The sequence below is a fragment of the Taudactylus pleione genome, unplaced genomic scaffold, assembly GCF_031769625.1.
Source record: "Taudactylus pleione unplaced genomic scaffold, aTauple2 ptg001168l, whole genome shotgun sequence".
Lineage (NCBI taxonomy): Eukaryota > Metazoa > Chordata > Amphibia > Anura > Myobatrachidae > Taudactylus > Taudactylus pleione.
This window is the reverse complement of record NW_028285569.1, coordinates 605,406-622,500: the sequence shown is the minus strand read 5'-3', so window position 1 is coordinate 622,500 and position 17,095 is coordinate 605,406. Positions and strand designations below refer to the sequence as shown.

The window sequence follows — 17,095 nt, the reverse complement described above, 5'->3', positions numbered from 1 at the left end:
TCCCCTTTTTTGGGTGTATTATGATCCTTTGAAAAATGAGGGGGGCACCAATGCTCTTTCTGGCACAGGGCACCAAAAACTCTAGTTACGGCTCTGAGCATAAATATAGATCCTTGACGCGTTTCTCCGGGTACAAACACACTCCCGGTTTCCTCAGAAGGCAACAGATCTAACAGATCTAGCACCATGTTCAGATACCGTTAGTTCCCTCCCAATGACCCACTCCCTCATATTGGCTGGTGTTTTGGAGTGCGAAGAATGATCGAGTCCGATCTTTGATGGGCCCTGGTACTGGGGGTTGTGGCCAAATCTTCGAGGCATGGCCACGCCCGCTCCCCAGGGACCTGTAACTAAATAGTGTGTGTGGCAGAGAGGTGGCACCAGCAGGGTAGGGGCAGTCTAGGGGCTTACCTGTAACAACTCTTCTCTCTGCAGTGCCCACTACCTCAGTGGCCGCGTCTGTATAGCAGCACAGCTGCAGTAGCACATTGGGCAGTGAAAGAGAAAAGATTGCTTCAGCTCAGCGGCAGTAATCTCTTTGCCTTCACTGCCCAATGTGCTGCTGTGGCTTCGCTGCTGTACAGACGCAGCAGTAGTGGGCAGAGGGGAGAATTATTTAGGTGGGGTGATCGCTGACCCAGTCCCCTCCAACTGGCCCAGGTAAGAAGGACTCGCACCTACCCCTCCCCTGTCCTCTGCCTCCAGCAACCCCCCCTGTGCGCACTTACTGTGCCCAGCAGCCCACCCTGTGTGCAATTACTGTGCCCGGCAGCCCACCCTGTGTGCACTTACTCTGCCCGGCAGCCCACTCTGTGTGCACTTACTCTGCCCGGCAGCCCACCCTGTGCGCATTTACTGTGCCCGGCAGCCCACCCTGTGCGCACTTACTCTGCCCGGCAGCCCACCCTGTGCGCACTTACACTGCCCGGCAGCTCCCCCTGTGTGTACTTACTCTGCCTGGCAGCCCACCCTTTGTGCACTTACTCTGCCCAGCAGCCCCCCCCATGTGCACTTACTCTGCCCGGCAGCCCACCCTGTGCGCACTTACTCTGCCGGCAGCCCACCCTGTGCACACTTACTCTGCCTGGCAGCCCACCCTGTGTGCACTTACTCTGCCCGGCAGCCCACCCTGTGCGCATTTACTGTGCCCGGCAGCCCACCCTGTGCGCACTTACTCTGCCCGGCAGCCCACCCTGTGTGCACTTACTCTACCCGGCAGCCCACCCTGTGTGCACTTACTGTGCCCGGCAGCCCACCCATGTGCACTTACTCTGCCCAGCAGCCCACCCTGTGTGCACTTACTCTGCCCCCACCGCTAGTAACTAGAAGAGAAAGTGTAGGAGGAGATAAGACTTGTGGGTATATTTGCTTTTTGGAGTATCTGTCCCACAACCAGAGCAACACTAAATTGCTCCCGTACTGTAGTATTCACAGCTGCTACTCGTGGGGGGTAAGATACTTAATTACAGGGGGCAATCAGTCCCTCGATAATGAATAGGACTCTGGCCCTCATTCAGAGGCGGTCGCAAGAAACGATTGCTCTCTCTGAATGAGGGTGGCCGCTTCTTTTCTTAGTGCGGCTTCCTGGTTTTTGTGCGGCCTCCTGGTCGCTAGCTAAGCTGTAGGTTACCACCCATAGCTTAGCGACCGACCAGGGTGATGGACGCGATGGTCAAGACCATCGTGACCATCGGGGCTTGCGACGAGACCCTAAGGTTGGGTCCCGACAAGCGCAAGCCCCAGGGAGCTTTTTGCTCTGATCGAGCAGGAAGCTCCCCACTGACATCATTGCTGATGTCAGTGGGGCTGCCCCCAAATGGCAAGCGCTCCGTCGGGAATGCCTCCGTTTGGCCGGCCACCCCCCTGCCCGCCTCCCAAACGGGGCAAGCTTCAATCATCATTGACAGCACGCCCCCTTTCGTGCGAGACCTGTAGCGACCGAGCCGGCTCCGACGTGCGCATGCCCAGTGGGCAAACATCGACCCGGTTGCGAGCGCTCAGCACTTGCGACCGGGTCTGAATAAGGCCCTCTGTATTTTACCTGGGATTCCCTTGGGCTAAAGCACTTAGATGTGACAGCGTTGTGCATATAGGTCCATGGAACTCTCCTAGTGCATCTAATATCTCTGTATATTACAGTACAGAGTGCATATCCCCATATATGTACAACAGAGAGAGTACTCACCTGTGTGCTCATGCGCTGTCCTCAATGCTCTACGGAAGCGGAAGCCGTGAGGGCTCAGGTGGAAAATGATGTCATTATGATAGGGCAGGCAATACAATCTGTGATCTACCAGATAGGTGAGGTCATAGACAGCCTTGATGTAGGGACTTTCACTGCAGGGACATAGAAGGGATGCGGATGAGATCACTGATCTATTACTGAACACGTAGTAAAGTGGTCTGGGAGGATATACTCTATGTGAACAATCCCATTCCATGTGTCTGATAGCATACAGAGTACATCATTGTCAGAAGCAGTGGTCTGCTTAGTGTCGTACCCCAGACCCCTGGGTATACCTACCTATGTTTATGTAAAAATGTTTATATATATATATATATATATATATATCAAGTTTGGGGTGCCCTCTCCTGGGGTAGATGGACACTTCCAAACACACAGTTTCCATGTAATTAACCAAAGCTAGTTTTTTGTGCAGAAAAAGAAAAACATAAAATAAAATCCTAACCTGTCTGGGCTCTAACTAAACACAGAGATTTCCTATATCATGACTGGTAGGACCTAATGCCATTTACATACACATAGGCATATGCACAGTACGCACAATGGGCCTGATTCAGACCCACTCACAAGCGGCTGTCCGCTCGCAAGTGGGTCGATGGTGTGCACTGCGCATGCGCACGACGGAGGGAGCTCCATCGTGCGCATGCGCCAGACGCGACGAGCAAAGTACTTTCCTTCGCTCATTGTGTCTGATCAAAGGGGGCGTGCCGTCGATGTTGATTGACAGCACGCCCCCTTTGGTGGTCGTGCCGGGGGCGTGCCTCCCAGACGGGGGCGTTCCCAAGGGAACGCCTACTGTCAGAAGCCGGCCCACTGACATCACTAGTGATGTCAGTGGGAGTGATTTTGGCTCTGATAGAGCCAAAATCACTCCGGGCCTTGCGGTTGAGAAACTCAACCGCAGGCTCCGGCTCGCAGTGGCGATGGTCGCGATGGTCAAGACCATCGAGGCCATCAACCTGCACGCTCGTATAGGCTGTGGGTGGTGACCCACAGCTATACGAGCGTCCAGGAGGACGCTCCATAATTATGGAAGACCGCCCTCATTCAGAGCGTGCGCTCTGCTCAGAGCGTCCGGCTCTGAATGAGGGACAATGGCCCTCATTCAGACCCACTCGCAAGCGGGCGCACGTACGTTAGGCGTACGTACAAAAATATTTAAATTCAATGGCTCGCTCGTATTTTCGTTCGCATCTAAAATTCCTCCCTAAACTCTGACGACCCCTCCTCTAACTAACGAGCGTACGAAATAGCGAGCGTACATCCCCGAAATGGCTTGAAAGGAACGCACGCACAAGTATAAACCGGAAGAGGCCATGTCAGATGTCGATTACCTGCTCCTTTATTCTGCCTACCTCCCTCAATCGTATCATGCCAATCAATGTATCAATTAGCTTAATTGTTTGTTTTTTTTAAACACAATGCAAGAAACTTTACTCTTGTCCGTGTTTGTGTTTACCCGCAGAATACGTACGGATGAAACATTCGCTTTTATTGTTCAAAAAACATGTGAACCACAATTAAACAATTGTTCTATTGCTGTGGATCCCCGCATATTTCCCTGGGTTCATTTCTTTGTTTAAATTTGCTTACGCATGTCACTGCATCAAGCCTATCATAACTCTCCAGAGATTTCTGGCCCTGTCGAACACATGACTCATACACTAACCAATAAAATTGCTCCTGTTAATTTCCTAAATACATTAGCCAATCAGAAAATTTTTACACACTTTATCAAAAATAATTTTTAAGAAAAACACCATTGCCATCATGAGAGCCTCCGCATTCACCAGGCGCGAGCTGCTGGTGCTTACGGAGGTCATGGATCGCCGGATCACCAGCCAACCTCAACCCATGACCAACCGGCAGAAGCGCTCCGCGTATGCGGAGGCACGGTCCCGCCTGCGGTCCTTTGGCTCACGCCGCAACATCGGGCAGCTGGAGCGCAGGTGGTCCGACCTGCAACGGCGAACGCCCCGCTTGCTGGCATGCAGATCCTGGAAAGTAAGTGTTACGTATTGTGGTTTTAATGTTTGTGTTTGTGGGGCAAACTGCGTGTGCATGTTTTCCTGTCTGTCCTATTTATTATTTGTACTCATATCTGCGTGTGCATGTTTTACTGTCTGTCCTATTTATTATTTGTACTCATATCTGCGTGTGCATGTTTTCCTGTCTGTCCTATTTATTATTTGTACTCATATCTGCATGTGCATGTTTTCCTGTCTGTCCTATTTATTATTTGTACTCATATCTGCGTGTGCATGTTTTCCTGTCTGTCCTATTTATTATTTGTACTCATATCTGCGTGTGCATGTTTTCCTGTCTGTCCTATTTATTATTTGTACTCATATCTGCGTGTGCATGTTTTCCCTCTATTTCTGATTTATTCATTCTACTCCTATTTGGCTTATTTTTTGGGTTGTTTTTTTTTTTTAGTTTTGGTGCCCGGATTTGTCCATAAACTAACCGCAATTTCTTTGACATATTTTAGGGGGACAGCCAAGACTCCGCCATCACCGTCCGTCCAGACGGCGTTCCCGGCCACTATCCCCAACCCCCAGCCAACACTCCACCCCAAATCTTTCCCCTATTCCCCACTCCTCCCCATCCTTCCCAGACCCTCTCCCGGAAATGTCGGGCCTCCTTCCCCCCCGTCCCACTTCCCCCTCTCCTCCACCCACCCCTCTTCCAATTACCCCCTCCCCGGAGTCCATCATAACTCCTCCCCATTCTTTGGGGAATGACGGATCCTCCGAGGAGGATCATGGAGGTATTTCCGGAGCTCCCGTTTTGGCTCCCGGTATGTTTTTATTTTGTTTTTTTTTAAAGCACAAACTGTTTGTATGTAATCATGTGTCGTGCCTTTCTTCGTGTTTTTGTGGCTTGACTTTTGGTGATTTTGAAGGTTTGCCTTTACCTCTTCCTGGTGATTTCAACATACACATATCACACCTGTGGGAATTTGTACATAGGCCTTGTATTTTTGGCAGCACCCCCTTTTTTTTTTTTTTTTTAGGTTTAGGAGTGATTTGGTTGTGTTTTTGTTTTTTTAATGTGGATTCCCTATTGTTGTATTAACCCACACACTTTTCTCACCCACAGAGGAACAGAGGCGTCGGCAAGAGGTGGCGGATTGTGTTGGCCAGATGCGGCAACATGTAATCGGCATTCTGGTGGCCCTCGACCGGCTGTCTGGCCTCCTTCGCCAGTAGTTTTTTTATTTTTGTTAACGTTTCTAAATAAATTTATTCAGACAAATATACGTTCTGGCTCATTTTTTAAATCCAAAACCAAGATAGTTTAGCCTGACATAAGTAGACTGTTCCTGCAAGGATTTCCCTTTTTTAAAAGTTAGATTGTGTTTTGTCTTTGTATGTCAAACAGACACAAGAAACACATAACAGTAACAATGTCATTTCCCTTTTTGGGTGTAGTGTCAATTACATATTTCTACATTTTACAGGTTCCTAGTTGGTGCGCAAGCTGCTTAGGCCAATCTTACAAATCCCAAGGTTGGGCCAGGCTTCCTTTTGGTGTGGGTTGGGAAGCTGAAAACATATTTCAGTTTAGCTCAACTGGTGTCAGTACTGGATTACCCCTTAGTCAAATGTAACTTGTGTTAACCTGGTTACACTTGCTGTTAACGTCCCAAAAAAGGAAGACCATTTCACTCTCCAAACATTTATTCACAACATAACAGAGAAAACAAAGTGGTCACTCCCAAAAAAAGAACACAGTGATAAATTCAAATACAACACATACCAAGAAATAATTAAATAAAAACAAAAAATCAAGAACTGGTTGACGAAGGACCATGCCAACATGATTCCACAAACATGGCGTTGCAATATGGGTTCCAGAATATATGTCCAAAAGGACCAGATCCAGGTTTGGTAAGGGTAGCAGGATGTAGTGAGCGTTGGAGTGCCAAAGATTATGTGAACAAACAGAAGATGGTGAGAAAAAAAACACAAAATTAGATGTTCGCAAACAAACACAAACACATTAGGTATAAACACTGTAGTTTTGTTACAACTTACCTAAAAAATCTGGCCACCACATCATCGCGTATGGCCCCCCCACATACTGACCTCCGACCAACCTCGGGGGGGCCATCCTCAGGTAAGGCATCCTCTGGCTGCATTGGGACACCACTCCTTATGGCAATGTTGTGAAATATCCCACACAGGACCACAATTTTAGACACCATATCCGGCACATACATGAGCTCGCCACCAGAGCGGTGGAGGCATCTGAATCGGCCTTTTAAAAGGCCGATACAGCGCTCCACCACTTGCCTGGTGGCTGTAAGTGCGGAATTATACGCACTTTGTGGCCCTGGTGTGGGAGCCAAATAAGGAGTGAGCAGCCAGGACATGCAAGGGTATCCACTGTCTCCTGTGAAAAAAAATAGCCAACATCAGGAACACTGTGTATCAAGCTTAACTTTGTTATGTACTAAAGGTCTCCACTTACCCAGAAGCCACGCATCACCAGCTTGTAGGTTGGTTAATTTCTGCCATATCCCTGATTGCCGGATGACGAAGGAGTCATGAGCACTTCCTGGTAATTTAGCATTCAGGGACAGGATCTGGAGGGAGGCATCACATACCACCATTACATTCAGGGAGTGATAGTGTTTCCTGTTTCTAAATATTGCCTCCAGCCGTGCTGGAGGCTGAAGTGGTATGTGAGTACCATCCACAACCCCTATGATGTGTGGGAAGCCAGCTATTTGGTAAAAATTGGCCTTGGCCACACTAAGGGCACCCATATCCAAAGGCATTTTAATAAAATGATGGAGGTGCTTGAAAAGTGCCTCCATCACTGCCCTCAGGATCCGGGAAAAGGAGGATTGGGAGATGCCCGCCACTATTCCCACCGTTGTTTGAAACGATCCTGAGGCACAGAAATGTAACACCGCCATAAATTGCGTCAGTGGTGGTATTGCTGTTGGACTGTCAATTTGCCGCTCAAGATCACTTTCTATTAATGAGAGAGTGTCTATGATGATTTTGGGAGGTAGACGGTAGCGTCTTAAAACCTCATCATCGGGCATTCCAAAAAGGGTGACACGTGTTCGAAATATCTGGGGCCTTGCATGCCTATGATGCCTACGCCTGGGACGAGTTTGAGGTTGGTCGTCTTCCGGGAGCAGGGCCAGAACAATTCGCCCCAGATCTACCTGAAATTCAAAGTTTACAATGTAAGGCTTTTGAGCCACCCCAAAAGTAACATAAAACAACTTAGCTTTATGATACCATCCATAGCTGCTTACATGCCGGGGTATTGTCATGATACGTATAAACTGTAAAAAAGCCAAAAATGAGACATCAAAAATTTAGAGGGTGATTTTTTGTTTGTCAAATTGGTGCAAGCCAACACATAAAATAGGCGAAACACACATTTGGCCATCGATGAAAACGACATTGCACACCGTACGTCAAATAGGGGTCAAATGGACCCCAAAAATGGAAAAGGGAAAAGCAAAACTGGTTTACATGATGAATAAGCCTCGAAAAATGCGTTAATTAGTTCGCAAATGCAAGTCACTACACCAACAGTCAAAAATGCGTTAATTAGTTCGCAAATGCAAGTCACTACACCAACAGTCAAAAATGCGTTAATTAGTTCGCAAATGCAAGAAAAAAAATGGACTTACCCAACTCGAATATATAAGATTTCCAACAAAAAGGTCTTTGGGTCCGAAAGCCAAAACAAACTAAAATAGATGAAATTAGTGTAAAAAAAAATATATAAAACCAAAAACCAGAAGTAGACACCAATTGGCCACAAATTAGACTGCACAAAACTTACCAAATCAGGAAACGATGGAAAAAAATAAACCAAAAAAATGCGAACGGAAAACCAAAACAACTGTAGCAAAACAAAAAAACAAAAAACTCCGCCAAATCCTCCAACCGCAAACAACCAAATCCAACCAACTTAACCGCCAACAATCCAACAACGCAACCGACTCCATACACACCAAGCCATAAATAGTGTTTATTTTCCCGCACAAATTAAGGATGAATCATAGGGACGCACAATCAATGATGCGGCCGCAAACTAAGGACGCATGTATAAATACGTCACGAAATCACATTTAATTTCTGGTTGATTTCATTCTGGAAGCAGAGACATGGCTTCAGACCAGGGAAACAATGGCCAAAAATCCGGCGGTAAGGCCTTCATGCATTTTGTCTCAATGATTCTTTTAAAACATAATATTGTGCAAGTTGTGAAGTGGCTAAATCTGCATATTTACCCAAATAGGTGAGGAGGATGACATGGAAGAGACTGCTGGCCCCAGTCAACCCGCCAAAGCTGCCAAAAAAAAAAGGCAGCCACATTTCACAAGCAAGGAGATGGAGGTTTTGATCCAGAAGTGCGTTGACATCCTGCCCCAGGCAGCCAGGAATATGAGCCAAAGCCAGAAGTGGAGAATGTGGGAGGAGGTCGCCTTTGCTGTCAATAGGGTGGGTGATTATGTCCGTCTAGCCCGGGATGTCAAACGGCGGTAAGTAAACACTTTCCCATCCTATAAACAAACCCCATTGTAAAACAAAGGATAATGGTTCCAATTTCATTCCACAGATGGGCAGACTTTAAATATCGTCTCAAGCAAAAACTTGCCGACAGGGCTAGGCATGCAAGGGGGACAGGTGGGGGTCCCACCCCTGTGTCATTGGAGTTGACAGACTTAGAAGAGCTGGCACAGGGGTGTGTGCAGGCTGTGGAGGTGTTTGGCGTGTCCAACATGGATACGGACATGCCAGACTTTGCGGCTCCTCATGTTGGCCAAGGTAAGTCTTGTGATGTCACCAACTCTGAAATGCTATTGTGCCAATATGTAGATTCTAATGTGAGTCTTTTCGCAATTTTCCTAACAGAGACAGAGGCGGATGAGTCTGCTCCAGAGGGGAGCCTTGGCCGCAGAATTTCTGCTGGCTCTGCAGGGGAGGAACCAGTACATCCGGCTGAGGACCCTGCAGAAGCCAGTCCAGGGCGTGCCCCCTCGCAGGCAGTGGGCCTCCTCACAGAACTCAATTTTAAATCGGATTTCCATACGGAGATTCTGCAGAGGATGGACGCCAGTCTGATACGGGTGGCTGAGGCCCTGGAGCAAAATGCTGCGGCCAACGTGACCATTGCTCAGGCCCTGGCGGAAAATACCAGGGCCAACATCCGCATCGCCGATGCCCTGGAGCAGCTAGTTCGCCAGCACATGGTGGAGCCGACCTCCCTTCCTGCCGGAACAACCGGATCCTCCACCTCTGGCACAACATCAGCCAATCCTCCAAATGTGCCTAGCCCTGTGCCTAGTCCAGAGGCCACAACATCTGCCTCTGGACAGGCCAGCCCGATGGCATCCCGGACCCGGTCTGGCGCCCACCCTCACCCAGCCAAACGGGCGAGAAAACGGTGACAGCAATGGCGACTTTGCCCACACTCCTTCTGTGCTTGGCTCATATTCCTTTCTGGTCAAAACTTCCCTCTCCTTTCTTGTGAAATGTTTTTAATTTTGGTATTTACGTTTATGTTACCAGTTATGGCTTTTTTTTTTATTTTAACAAATATCTTTGCCACAAAAAAAAGGCAACAAAATATTAGGCCAATTTGTTTGTGTTTAAACAATAAATTTAAAACAAAAAACTGACATTGTATTGTGACATTATTGTACAAATGGGTTACATTTAATCCTGGCCTTAAAGGCAAAAACTGACCCTCTTAAAAAAAAAAAAAGGCCTCTTTAAGGAACGTTTAAAAAATCACATAGCGATGCAAATTCCACAGTAAACCAAAAAAAAGGGGAGCTAATTAAAACATGATGACATTATTGTTACAATAGGCCATAACCAACAAATTGTGGCCAAAATAAAACACCCAAAATGTACGCCAATTGATTGTGTAATCCTGACATTAGCAGCTCTGATTTCCACCTGCGTACGCTTTTGTGCTATCCCAATAAACTGCTTTCCAAACACATACCAAGCCGGTTTTCAATCCAACACTAATTACTTTACTGACCAGCCGCGATTAATCGCAGCACCATCGTTGAGTCCCGGGACGGAGGAGAAGGCCATCGCCAATGTGGTCGAGTAATCCTGACCCTAAGCTGTGCGAGCATTTTGAAGGGAAAGCGGATGTTCCAGTGACGTATGAGACGGTCCGAACACATTTGACGTTCGCATCTGCTAATGTATGTACGCCCCAAAAACGCCTCGCCACGCCTGCGTTTTTTCATCTCCACCCCCGTCAACACCCAAAAACGCCCTGTTCTGTCAATCACATTTGACATGTCACTTCCGGTACGCTATTTTAGGAACGAGAGAAAAAAAGCTCGCAATCTGCCGTACGCACATGCGCAGTGTAACACCGACGCATGCGCGGTTAGTCAACATCGGAACGCAACGAGCGTACTGTTGTTAACGTGCGGCTCTGAATGAGGGCCAATGTCCCATGGTAGTGAGACACTGAGCAAGTGCTAATTATCCTGTTCTCAGGCTGAAGCCACAAAATGGGCCTTAGGGATAAGCGGTTCAGATTCTGTGGAATCCAAACTGCTCCGAACAGCGGGGATCAGAGTCCACCCGAGCCGCGGCTCGGGTATTCCCGTCTGACTCATATCCCACTGCGAGGCCAAACATCATCCTCCTGACATCGGATTCTCATGAGAGTTCGCCTCTACATAAGGCGCCGAGACTGGGATGGCGCCATTTCACTTCCATGCTCAGCACGCTGCACACTGCTCTCCTGAAAGTGGCTGGGTACAGAGACTCACAAGTGACTGTGCTGGTAATGTGACTGTGTATAGGGGGCACACTGCACGCTGATGTATGCTGCGCTATACTCTGCTGATTAAGTGGCTGTGTCCAGAGACTCACAAGTGGCTGTGCTGGTAAAGTGACTGTGTAAAGGGACACACTCATACCCTCCAACATCTCTCAATTGCGATCCGGTACAGGGGCGTGGCCACTTTTAAAGGGGGCGTGGTCATATATAAAGGGGGCGTATCCATGGATACTGAAGGCTGGAGGCAGCAGGCCCTGGTTGGTCATTATGTCAGAGTCAGTGCCTACTGCCAAGAACTACGGCGGACGGAGCCACCTGTCACTCAGCAGCGCTGCCGGAGTCTGTGTCCCCACAGCACTGCTATAGAATTCAGGAGATTGTACTCATCTGGTACAATCGGTACAGCACCTGTTTTGCCGGTACAGACCATTAAAAAATGGTACTGTACCGGCCAAATCGGTATAGTTGGAGGGTCTGCACACTGCACGCTGATGTATGCTGCGCTATACTCTGCTGATTAAGTGGCTTTGTCCAGAGACTGACTGTCACAAGCCGCTGCGCTTCCAATGCTGTGCAGGGTGAACGCCAGGCAAGTGTTCACTGAAAGTCTCCTCCTACCTCCTGTTATGATCTGTGGTAGCAGCATATTGTTTTCAGTTCCAGTCCTGGTTACTGCTGAGGCTCTGCACTAATTACTGCCTGTCTGTGTGCAGTATCTGGTGCGCATTAATTGATTCTCCTGTTTGTGCACAGCCCAGGTGCTCAGTAGTCTCTCATTAGGGAGGCTTGCTTTGGTTGGGCCCTGTTTTTGTTCAATTCCAGCCAGCCCTTCACTCCATGCCAGTGATAGCGTTTCATGTGCTTCCGGTTTCTGTTGGTCTCCTGTTCACAGTCGAGTTCCAGTATCCAGCCAGCTCCATTGTTCCTGCAGTTTGTGTCATCTAGGTGGCACAGTCCACATCTGCACTACCTGCCTTCTGTGTCAACCAGGTGGCACAGGCCGCACTCAGAGTCCAGAGTGCACAACCTAGCATCCTGAGTAGGCCATTCTGTGTACAAACCGCTTGTGTCATCCCGGCGGCATTAAGCACACCTGGACATCCTGAGTACGCAATCCTGTGTACGACCGCTTGTGCCATCCTGGTGGCATTAAGCACACCTGGGCGTCCTGAGTACGCAATCCGGTGTATGACCACTTGTGTTATCCCAGCAACACTGGCGCACCACAGCATCTCCTAGCCAAGTCCTTCAGCCCGGAGGCTGCAGCTTTACTCAGTGACTATGTCTCGGCCCAAAGGTCACATCCTGCCAAAGTCTTCCTGCCCTCAAGGCTGCAACTCAACCCAGCGGCTGCTACCGGCCCAAAGGCCGCATCTCATCTAATAGGCCCACAGGCTTCATCCAGCCCAGAGGCTGATACCAGCCCAAAGGCCGCATCTCAATTTATAGGCCCGCAGGCCTCATCCAGCCCAAGGGCTGCTACCGGCCTAAAGGCCGCATCTTAACTTATAGGCACACAGGCCTCATCCAGCCCAAAGGCTGCTACTGGCCCAAAGGTCGCATCTCATCTAATAGGAACACAGGCTTCATCCAGCCCAGAGCCTGCTACTGGCCCAAAGGCTGCATCTTAACTTATAGACCCACAGGCCTCATCCAGCCCAGAGGCTGCTACCAGCCCAAAGGCCACATCTCATCTAATAGGCCCACAGGCCTCATCCAGCCCAGAGGCTGCTACTGGCCCAAAGGCCGCATCTCATCTAATAGGCACACAGGCTTCATCCATCCCAGAGGCTGCTACCAGCCCAAAGGCCGCATCTTAACTTATAGGCCCACAGGCCTCATCCAGCCCAAAGGCTTCTACCAGCCCAAAGGCTGCATCTCATCTAATAGGCCCACAGGCCTCATCCAGCCCAAAGGCTGCTACCGCCCCAAAGGCCGCATCTTAACTTATAGGCCCACAGGCCTCATTCAGCCCAAAGGCTGCTACTGGCCTAAAGGCCACATCTCATCTAATAGGCCCACAGGCCTCGTCCAGCCCAAAGGCTGCTACTGGCCCAAAGGCCCATCCAGCCAAGGGGCTGCTAGCAGCCCAAAGGCCACACCACAACTAATTGGTTCTTAAGCCATATTTGGAGCCATCTCCTCCAGCCCTTCAAGCAACCACCCAACTGCATCCAGCCAAGGAATTCCAGCCCTCAAGGCTGAGCATTACTTTTCCTCTTGGCTACCACTGAGCCATAACATTATCACCAGCCAAAAAATTATATACCCTCAGGGGTTGACGTCTCATCATGGACCCCAGTCAAAACCCGGCTCAGATCCTGGCTGGCCAAATTCAGTTGTTGACCCAGAAGGTGCAGGGGGTGTCACTCCAAGTCAAGGAAACTCGTGGTGCCACTGCTTCCACTATAGTTGAACCCAAATTAAACTTACCTGACCAGTTTTCCAGAAATCGGAAAGATTTTTTGAACTTTAAAGAAAGCTGCAAGCTCTTCTTTAAGCTCCGGCCCAGGTCCTCAGGTTCTGAGACCCAGCAAGTTGGCATAATTATTTCTCTCCTTCAGGGCAACTCGCAAACTTGGGCCTCCAGGCTTCCCTCGTCCAGTCCGGCTCTGCTGACCGTGGATGCATTCTTTGCTGCTCTTGGGGTACTCTATGATGACCCTGACAAGGCAGCCTTGGCAGAGGCAAGTCTCAGATCCCTGAAGCAGGAGAGTAGAGCTGCAGAAGGCTACTGGATGGAGTTCCTCAAGTGGGCTATTGATTTATGTTGGAACGACCCGGCCTTGCGTAGTCAGTTCCATTGGGGTCTATTAGATGAAATTAAGGATATCCTGGTCCAGTATCCTGCTTCAAGTTCTCTGGGCAACTTCATGAGCTTTGTCATTTGTGTGGATAGTCGACTTCGGGAGCACAAATTGGAGAAAAAGTTACCATCTCAAGCCCCTCATTCTCCAGTACAGATGGCTCCCTCCAACTCCGATAAACCCATGCAGCTGGGAGCGTTTTGCCTTCCTCCTGAGGAGAAGTGTAGGAGATGGTCATTGGGTTTATGTCTTTACTGTGGAGGTAAAGGTCATGTGGCCCAACTTTGATCTTTGAAGTCGGGAAAAGGCAAGGTCTAGGTGAACTTGGGGAGATTAATCTAGGCCTTGCATCTGTCTCCCCAGAAAACTCAGTCCTTATCCAAGCAGTAATTCATCTACCCAGCACACAGGTGTCTGTTCCAGCATTTGGTGACAGTGGTGAGGCGGATAATTTTATGGACTTGTCATTCTTCCAAACCCTGGGCCTGATTCTGCTGTCATTATCTACTCCTGTGTCGGTGATTGGACTAGATGGAACCAGTCTTTCTAAAGCCCCGGTGCTTTCCAGGACTCCCCTTTTGCGGTGAGGGCTCTACATCACGAAGAACTTTAATTTCTGCTCCTATAGTGTTGTTTGGCACCAATGATCTTGGGGTTACTCTGGTTGAAGAAGCATAACCCTGTGATCCAGTGGCAGACCAGTGAAATTTTGGAATGGGGTACATCATGCTTCTCCCAATTTCTGTCCCGGCCTATCTGACTAGCTGCTGCTGCTCCATCTATTCCGGCTTCTTATCATGATCTTGCCGAAGTGTTTTCTAAGAAAAAAAACGATGTCCTACCTCCTCACCGTTCCTACGACAGCACCATCGATTTGCTGCCAGGTGACAGACATTCCTAAAGGCCAATTATACACCCTATCCATACCAGAGGATAAAGCCATGCAGGACTATATTCAGGAGGCCCTGGATAAAGGCTTCATCCATCCATCTAAATCCCTGGTGGAAGCGGGGTTTTTCTTTGTGGAAAAAGAGATGGAAGTCTAATACCCTGCATTGACTTCCGTGGACTGAATAAGATCACAGTCAAAAATGCGTATCCCTTACCGCTCATCTCTGTTCTTTTTGACCAACTGCGAGAGTCTTCCATCTTTTCTAAAATAGACCTTAGAGGTGCATACAACCGCATTTGCATTAGAAATGGAGATGAGTGGAAGAAAGCATTCAATACTCATTCTGGACAGTTTGAATATCTTGTCATGCCATTCGGCCTCTCCAACGCCCCAGCCGTCTTCCAAGATTTCATCAATGAGGGGCTAAGGGAATTCCTGGGGTTCTTTGCAATGGTCTAATTAGATGATATCATCACTTATTCAAAGTCTGTAGAGGAGCACAGTGCGCATGTTTGACAGATCTTGCAAAGATTCTTAGCCAACAACTTATACGCCAAATTAGAGAAGTACAAATTTGACATGAACGAGGTGTCGTTTTTGGGATATATAATCTCTTTGCAAGGCTTCTCTATGGACCCTGGCAAGCTGAGAGCCATTCTGGATTGGGAAAAACCCACAACGCTAAAGGCCATCCAGCAATTCCTGGAGTCTGCTAATTATTATCGGAGGTTCGTTAAGTCCTTCTCCTCGATAGTGGTGCCTATTGTGGAATTAATGAAGAAAGGAGCTGAGGTCGCGAAGTGGTCTTCTGAGGCTATTCGGGCCTTTAATACCTTGAAAGAGGCTTTTGTATCCGCTCCTGTCCTCTGGCATCCCAATCCTGAGCTCCTGTTCGTTGTTCAAGTCGATGCATCAGAAATTGGAGTTGGTGCTATCTTGTCACAGAAAGATATCAAGGATGACAAGCTTCACCTTTGCGCCTTCTTTTCCCGGAAATTTAATTCGGCAGAAAGGAACTAAGACGTGGGCATAAGAATCTAGCCTACATTGAGATGGCAAGAAAACTGAGTGCGAGACAGGCCTACTGGGCCTTGTTCTTTACTCGGTTTAATTATGTGATCTCGTTTAGACCGGGTTCTAAGAATGTTAAGGCGGATGCCCTGTCTTGAATTTTTTTCCTCAGCCATCTTCCAAGGGCCTCAGAGAACATCATTCTGGCTTCTAGAATCCATCTTGCTGTGACCAGAACCCTGGCAGATTCTCTTAGCTCTTGTCAGCCTGAAGCCCCTCGCGAAACACCATCAGGAGTGTTCTTTGTCCCTGAGAGACTGCACAAGGAGGTTCTGAAGGATTTTCATTCTTCCAAAACAGGGGGTCATCCTGGCATTACCAGAATTCTGGAGCTGATGTCCCATTCTGTCTGGTGGCAGTCCATGTCGCGGGACACTCGTGAATTAGTTTTGGCATGTGATGTCTACTCGAGAAATAAGACTCTCTGGACTGCTCCTCAAGGGTTGCTGTGTCCTCTTCCTACACCCTCTAAGCCATGGTCCCATATCGCTATGGATTTTGTTGTTGATGTACCGGTGGCTTCATACTGCTCTGTCATCTGGACTGTCGTGGATCAGTTCTCCAAAATGGTGCACTTTATTCCCTTGAGCAAGTTACCATCTGCTAAGGAGTTGTCAACACTATTTTTCCACCATGTCACCAGGCTCCATGGACTTTCAGTAGACATCATCTCAGATTATGGTATGCAGTTCGTTGCCTGGTTTTGGAGATGCTTCTGTGCCAATCTGGGTATCAACATTAGCCTGTCCTCAGGCTACCATCCACAGTCCAATGGTTAGACAGAGAGGGCCAATCAGTCTTTGGAACAGTTCCTCCGCTGCTTAATTTCCAAATGTCAAGACGATTGGATTCCACTTCTGCCCTTTACGGAATTCGCATACAACAACTCCTGTCATTCTACTTCCTCCATCTCTCCGCTTTATTGCACCTATGGAATACATCGTAGGAGTAATTCATTTGAGTCTTCAACTGCTGGAACTCATGTCTCATCTTCTGTGTCAAGGCTACGGTAAGTCTGGAAGAAGGTACAGATGTGCCCAGCTAGTTTTTGCTCCATACGCTATGTAGCGCACCACGCAAGGCGTGCCACACACCACACCATGAGTCATGCCACACAGAAAGTATTGTAATGTAGCATAGCATAGCGCTGGGAAAAAGTCATAACATGTAATACAACTTTTTGTCCACCAGGTGTCACTTTTCCTAAATTACACAGCGCATGCATCTGATTTCCAATGCATGTTCTGTATCACCGCCCGATGATTGGCTGACAGAAGCGGTGAT

At 48.4% G+C, this 17,095-nt stretch overlaps 1 protein-coding gene across 1 annotated transcript in view; it reads right to left on the bottom strand.

Annotated features, from left to right (window-relative positions):
- Window positions 1-17,095, bottom strand: part of LOC148453343 (cytochrome P450 4B1-like) — a 208,016-nt gene that overhangs the window by 42,895 nt on the left and 148,026 nt on the right. Inside the window, exon 6 of the mRNA XM_088462254.1 lies at window positions 2,186-2,337. Coding sequence (XP_088318380.1) covers window positions 2,186-2,337 — 152 coding nt within the window. The remainder of the gene's footprint in view (window positions 1-2,185; window positions 2,338-17,095) is intronic.